The 7,546-nt window shown below is 46.1% G+C and overlaps 1 protein-coding gene across 1 annotated transcript in view; it reads left to right on the top strand.

Moving 5' to 3' along the window:
- LOC127221948 (sodium- and chloride-dependent transporter XTRP3A-like) overlaps positions 1-7,314 on the top strand; it is a gene marked incomplete at its 3' end in the record, with an annotated part of 43,846 nt that extends 36,532 nt beyond the window's left edge. The window contains 2 exon segments of the mRNA XM_051183886.1: positions 4,013-4,153; positions 7,223-7,314. Coding sequence (XP_051039843.1) covers positions 4,013-4,153; positions 7,223-7,314 — 233 coding nt within the window.
- Positions 7,315-7,546: the final 232 nt, after the last annotated feature.

Consider the following 7,546-nt stretch of genomic DNA (forward strand, 5'->3'; position numbering starts at 1 on the left):
TCCCCTAAAGCCAGCACATCTGGGGACAAAACAGGAATGTGAATAACCCTGCCTGTCAGCCAAGGCTGATAATGGGCTGGTAATTCTAGTTGTTTTTCTGAGATTTATTCAACTGACTTTTAGAGAGTTTCTGAGTTGGTGGGTTGATGTGTCCCAAAAAGGAGATAGAGCCTTAAATATTGGACTTCTTAGAAGCTCTCCATGATGAATATTGTCCCCTAGGCTCATCCTAGTAGAGTCTTGGCTATTTATAACTACATAACATGTGTGACAGTTGACTCACATGATGGAGCCTATCTATCTAGCTCCTTTTTTTTTTTTTTTTTTTTTTTTTTTTTTTTGCATCAGTCTGTCTGGCTCTGTGAACTTGTGTAATTTACTGATCATGGGAAATAATTGTAGATTTTGTGATCATGAAAGGATGGAACAGAGATGCCCCTGTCACACACACACAGCATGTGCTCAATGAACTCAGTAAATGTGTCTCCAGCACCTCTTCCAGAGCTTATGTGGTTTATATGGAAAGTGACTCATGGTACATCAATAGTTTGGTTTGGTTTGGTTTGCTTTTGGTTTTTTGTTTGGTTTTGTTTTGTTTCTTTTGAGACCAAGTTTCTCTGGCTGTCCTGAAACTCACTGTGTAGACCAGGCTGGACTTGAACTCCCAGAGATCCAACTGGCTGTGTCTGCCACCTTCCAGCCAAATCAAGTGTTTTGAGGAATGGTGGCATTAAATGTCTTGCGTACAAATGGAGTTTTAGGGGACTTTAGCCTGACTCCCTGTGCCCAGGCACAAGGTATCAATATTGCAGTAAGAGAGACTAAAAAGGAAAACTGGGAGATGGCAGGGACCTGAGTCATAGTTAGGTGGGTCAGCCTCTTCTAGGGACTACCCTGGCTGCTGATTGTTGACAAGCTGGAGATGTCCATCAAGATGTATGTGGGAATGTGGATAGAAAAGGGGCAATCCTGATCCAAGACTTCTCTGTTTTCTTCCCTCTCTTTGTAAATGAGGCAAACGATTTCCAAGGTTCTTCTAAAGTCAACTCCTCAGTGAGCTGAATCAGGCTTTGTGGGAGAACTCTACTGACCACCTATGTTCACAGAGCCTTCTCAGGTAGCTCATTAGGAAGACAGATAACTTCCTCCTTTATTATGGAGGCTCACTGCCCCTCACCCATGGCTTTATAAAATTTTAAAACTCTTATAAAAGGATCACCTTTTCAATCTCTGTTCCGATTGCATGACCCAATGACACTCACCTGGATAGTTCTCTACTGGTTATAAGGAAAACAGGTACTGTGGGTTCAGCCAGGTGTCACTGGATCCAACAGAACGTCTCTTGTCCAGCATAAACCTCTGGGTTCTGTTTTAAAGGGGGGCAATGTCTTTTGTGTAAGATGTCATGTGCTGTTTGAACACACTAAGAAACTGGCTCTGGAGGAGGAATTGAGCCATTGCACTTCAGACCCAACCATGTTTGCATCATAATATCCTCCAATGCTCCTTTTCCTGAGTCAGAATAACCACCAGACATTGTGACAAGGATAAAGAACAATAGGCAAAGATTAAGGGCATTATTTCAGGAGACATGAGCTACTTATGGTGATTCAAGACCAAAAGTTTAGTCATGGTAGGTCACTATGTACTGTATGAAGACTGTCTTGTGTAACCAGATGTCTTATGTAGTCTGATACTCTAGCAATGGCTATCTCCTAACAAAATGAAGAAGAAGAAGAAGAAGAAGAAGAAGAAGAAGAAGAAGAAGAAGAAGAAGAAGAAGAAGAAGAAAAGCCAAAATCCCATAGTTGTTCAGTCCACAAGGCTATGTGTTTGAATCTGTTAGAGCCAGAAGAAGTAGGTTCTTAATGGCAGCAAAGGAATACCTACCTCCTCATTAGAACTTGGCATCAAGCTTCCTCCTTCCATATCCTTTTATGTAAACTTCCACAAGGTATGGCCTTGACTTTGTGTGGGTCTTCCCTCCTCAAGTGATCCAATCAGGAAAAGTCCCCACAGCTGGGCCCAGTTCTTTGGGCTTTCGGTGATTCCATATGTAGTCAATTTAACAATCAAGTTTAGCCATACCAATGGGAATAATATAAGGTCTCTTGAAAGGTTGGACTGGAGCTCTGAATGGACCAAGTGGAAGACCTTGGGCTGTTCCTGAAACTATGGGGCTGCAACCCTGTGGAGGGGCCCTAAGAGCCTGCCTTGCAAGAGTCTCCCTCCAAGCCCAGACTCTGCCCATCTCAACAGGAAGCAGCCAGAGCCATCATACCCCCTTCCCCTGGCCTCAGACTCTGAGTGGGGCTGGGGGAGTACTGCAGGAGTGTTAGAGCAACACAAGTAGACAAATGAAGTCACAGCTGGCTTCCTGAAACGGTAGATTCTTGTTCCCAGAAAACATTGTGGGGAGGAATGCCAGGAAGGTATGAGGGCAGGTATCAAAACAGGACCAGAGGGAAAAGGGGGAGGACACAGGGCCCTATAAAACACACAAGTCAAGGAGACTACTGGTCTTAGGGCCCCATCCAATCTGAAGGGTTAAAGCTGTTACTTTCCCTTTCTTTGCAGTTGGGTCTTCATGGAAGCTCAGTTCTTGGTCCCATAGATGACCATCAACACCCCTGCTACACAGGCAGCCCCTGTGTACCATGGAGGTATTTTATGACTATTAGGGTTTGTGTATGCCTATGCTTGTTTTCCTTAATGCCAAGGAGCCCCTTCCCTGTACAGGCCACCCTCAATCCCAGCTACTGCTCATCAGACTGTTTGCATTTGTATGCCCTTTTCCTGTGGCAGTTTCCCAGGTCCCAGCCAAGTAGCCATGAGATGGGGTGAATAAGAGAAAATTCTAAAGTAGTCTTGGGCCATGCCTCCATGCCACAGACTTGGTGGGCAGCCTTGTATTCCTGACTACCTCTGTACTTTCTTCTAGCAGTGGCAGGGTGTTTACAGCTCCATTCACAGACCGATTCTTAGGAATCTATGGATTTGAAGGTTTTTCTATTTAAGTCACTGGTACCAAAATGAAATTTTACACTGAAGGTGCTTGTTCAAAACAGACACACAGAGATCACTTTGAAAGGAGGATGTGGTATGAAGCTTTGGGTACTGAGGGGTCCAAGTAGTTTACCCACCCACGTATTTGCTAAGCTACTAAGCACTCTGAAAATATCGGCCGGATGAACATTCTATGGTCCAGGCAACTCTAAAGGACCCAAAATGCCTCAACCTAGGTGAAGCCTCCAAGGCAGGCAACAGGTTTGCTGACTTTTCCACTCCACCTACAAACCAGGTGTGACCAGAGCTTTAAAATGCCTGTTTCAGATACCACATCGCACAGACACCACCAGAGCTGTAGGAAGACAGTCAGGAGCACTAGGGAGTGAAGTTAGCAACTTGGTGGTCTAGCCTTAAGCGCTGAGAGAGATGACCCAGTAGATAAAGATACCGCACAAGCCTGGTGTCCTGAGTTCAGTCTCCAAAAACCCATGTACAGGTAGAAGGAGAAAGCCAACTTCCTGGAGTTGTCCCTCTGACCTCCCAACCTCCCCAACACGTTTTTTAAAAAGAGGGTAGACGCTTTTACTGGCAGAAGCTGGGCCAGCACAGCCATGGAGAATGATGCCCAAGGACCCGGGGCCAGGGGCAGTTTCCCTGCCAGGATAGAAGTATTTAAAGATTTAAACAACTGAGATGGCTATATGTCATCCATGGACAGGTGAACAGATAAATCATTGGCAGGAGAGGCATGGTGGGTGAACAGATGATGAAAAGTTGGACTGGTAGGATGAGCAGAAGACAATTGCTGAGAGGGTGACTGGGGGATGGACATGGGAGGTAGAAGAACCCACAGCAGAAAGAATAGATTTTGAGTGGAAAGGTGTGGGGGGTAGAAGGGCTGCCGGAAGAGGCTGGTGGAAACGCAGGTGATGGAAGCACAATTGCAGAGACATAAATCTCATCTCTTCTCACTGAGCTGATGCTCAGCTCTGGCCTCCCACAGGGAGTTTCCTGGTCCCCTACATCATCATGCTCATTGTAGAAGGGATGCCATTCTTGTACCTGGAGCTGGCTGTGGAGCAGCGCAGGTGGCGGGGCAGCACCGGTGTCTGGAGGACCATCAGCCCCTACCTCAGTGGTGTCGGTACATGGGGCCCTTCTCAGTTCCTCTGACAGAGACTTGTGGGCATCGCCAGTGTGCATGAGCTGGACCTGTGACTAGGTAAAACGACCCCCCAAGAGGGCTAGCATGGAGCTCGGGCAGAGAGGGCCCTGGATTCTGACCCTCACATGGAACCGCACCCCATCCCCAGAGAAACTCCTACTTCGGGGCATCTGCACTCTGGACCTCAGCTTGAGATTCTCTGACTGGCTGGACATAGAATTCATTTGGTCCCAGCTACATACCCTCTGGGGATGTGTGCCTGGTGCTGAACATGGCATGTACGCGTGTGAGGTCATTTCATCTTCACCGCACCACTTAGGGGCACTGGCGCATCACAAATGTTCCCAGTGTTTGAACATGCCTACTAGGTGGCTTTGCTTCACACCATAGCCTTTCAAAGTGACCTTCAGTTGCTATCCTCTGGTATCTCTAAGACATGGTTCATCTCCTCTGATAAAGCCCAGGATCCAGGCCCATCAGTGGTGAGTACCTCTCCAACACAGAAAGGAGAATTGTTCAGGAGCGAGGAAGGGTCAGCTCTGTAGAATGGGAAAGGAAGTACCGGAATCCCTAAGGGCCAGATCTCCCTGTGGTGGTGGCTATACCACTATACTCCCAGCATGACTAAGGTCAGCAGCTTAAGAAAAGACCTGAGAGCTGATGTGGGGACTAGAATTCAGAAGAGGAGCTACGGAATGGGCAGACCAACCACTCAATTTGACTTTCCTATCTGAGGTGGTAAAACTTAGTTCTCTAGGGCTGGCAAGTGGGGCAAAGTTCAACACTCTGGGGCCAGGGGAAAAGGGAAACACACACATACACCTTTAAGGTGTCTCTATAATATCTCTCTCTCCCTTATTTCTTTTCTTACCTCTATTCTAATGTATCCCTTCTATGGCTTTATCTTTTTTGCCCTTACACCTTGTATACCCCGGCAGTATCTCTCAAGCAATATAAAAATTAGTGTGGTTACATTCTATTCTTTAAGTGAACGATTACAAGTAAAAACTGACACGTTTTCCATATCCCTTTCATGATTAAACATTTTGCATACATGTCCAAACAGCTTTAGATTAACAGAGTGTGTAAGCAAGCAAGATATTTTTCTCAGACAGTTCTTTTACTAGCAGGCTGCATTTTGCAGTCCTCAGGGAGCTTACCCATTCACCAACAGTGTTTTTTGTTTTTTTTTTTTAATATCAGGAAGCTGAGGGTAGAAATGGGTACAAGGAATTAATCATCACCTTTGATCACAAATCCATCCTAGCAAGAAAGGTATGTGAATCAGTAATAGCTAGGCTGCCATCGCGTTTGTTCCTGGCCTCAGTGAGTCCCTCATTCAACTATCCAAAGTGTGCCTTTCAAAACTTTAAAATAATTCTCCAGGTCAATAACAAAGACACTTTATCCTAACCTTAAGTCATGACTTAAAGCTGTGTTTTAGCAATGATGCACACCAAAACCCATGAACACATCTCCCAACATTAAGATTAAAAGAAGTTGAGCTAGCCTAGTCTCTGGGACTCTATTGTTTTCCTTAACCATTGACCTAAGCTGCAGTCTATATGGCTCCCTCAAGAGGAATCCCTAAGTTCTAGCTGCAGGAGCCTTCCTTGTCCTTATTTTCCCACCCTCTGTAAATCCTGCTTTATCAGGGGCAGGTACAACACTATATCCGTCTTTACCTATATTAATATTCCTACTAAGCATCTATCATAATCCCTTACTATATTTAAAAAAAAACCTTAACGATCAATTGTATTTAAACTAACACAGTTTGTTGTATAAAATCATTGCTTCAATTAAAGGGTACAATTTAAGAGGAAATCATCTTCATAATAATCCACAGTAGAGGATTATTACTCCCAGTAGAGGGCAGGAGGAGTGGCTCAGCTGTTAAAGGCTAGGCTCACAACCAAAAATGCCCAGTAGAACTGGATATTTCCATGAGATAATCCCACACCATGCCACATACCAGAGAAAAGCACGCAAAGGCATGGCAGCAGCCAGAGACATTCTGCAGCCGAAGCCCTCGGGGCCTTGCCTATCTGGGATTCACCCATCAGTGCCTCACACTCTGGTGTGCTGACTGAGCTCCTGAATTAGAGTGTCACCTGCTGCTCCTCTGACATGGCCACCGGTCCCTGGGTACATGAGGGATGGTGAGAGCTGGGAACAGTGCTCCTAAAGGCCAAAGTCACCACCCCAGGGCAACTTGGTGCTACACTCTTCCCCTGTCCGAAGGCAGTGGGACTCTCCTCCACACTTCATGCCTCTGCCAGCCTCCATCCCTCCTGATAGCAGAGTGGCAAGTGTGGCCCCAGTGACCTGGTCTAAAGGAAATAATTATCCTACCAGGCACATGAGTGATGTATTTCTCAGGAGGTTTATGTCCTGGTTCCTCTGGGTGGTCTTCGCCTTACTTTTCTGCAAAATGGAAATGTCAGAGACACATGTGGCTGTTTGAATGAAAATGGCCCCCACAGGTTCATAGGGAGGGGCACTATTTGAAAGAATCAGAAGGTGTGGCCTTGTTGGAGGAAGTGTGTTACTGGGGGTCGTGGTCTTTGGAGTTTCAGAAGCCTAAGCCTGTCTCAGTGTCTCTCTCTTCCTGCTGCCTCCAGGTCCAGAGTAGAATGCTCAGCTTCCATGTCTGTTTGTCTGTCTGTGCGTGCCACCCTGCTTCTGTCTATGGAAATAATGGACTAAACCTCTGAAACTGTAAGCAGGGCACAATTAAAATGCTTGCTTTTATAAGAGTTGCTGTGGTTAGGATATCTTTGCAGCAATAGAACACTGACTAAGACACACGCCAAGCATAGATCCCGGGACCTAGCACTTAGATATTAAAACATGTATGAGAGGTTGGGGAGGGGGAGAAGAACCCTCAGAAATGCGTCACAAACTTGAAGTCATGGTTAGAAAAAAAAAACATGGAGGGGAAGTATTCCTGTCCTGGGTGGTCCCATCATGTCTAGGGGTCCTAGGGGTACTTATAGGTTGGGCTACCACACCTGGTTCTCAGCATGACCTTCTTATTCCTTTCAGGCATTGAGAGCTTGGTGGTCTCCTTCTTGATCTCTGTGTATTACAATTTCATCAAAACCTGGTCTCTCTGGTACCTTTTCAACTCCTTTCAGGTGAGCAGATACCAGCAACAACGAGGGGAGGGGGCAGGCCTCCCCTCTAGGAGGAATGCAGATGATTGTGGATTATAACTGGAGGGAGCCTGAGGGGGAGGCATACTTCCAAACATTCATTGGACTTCTGGTTCTGATGTTCCATACTCAGGGGAGAGAAACTGCTCTAAAACAAAGGAGATGAGGGCAGTTGGTTGCTGTCTTTGGGAACCTGCACAACGGCTCTCACATC

This window comes from Phodopus roborovskii, unplaced genomic scaffold (genome assembly GCF_943737965.1).
Source record: "Phodopus roborovskii unplaced genomic scaffold, PHOROB, whole genome shotgun sequence".
In the NCBI taxonomy this organism is placed as follows: Eukaryota; Metazoa; Chordata; class Mammalia; order Rodentia; family Cricetidae; genus Phodopus; species Phodopus roborovskii.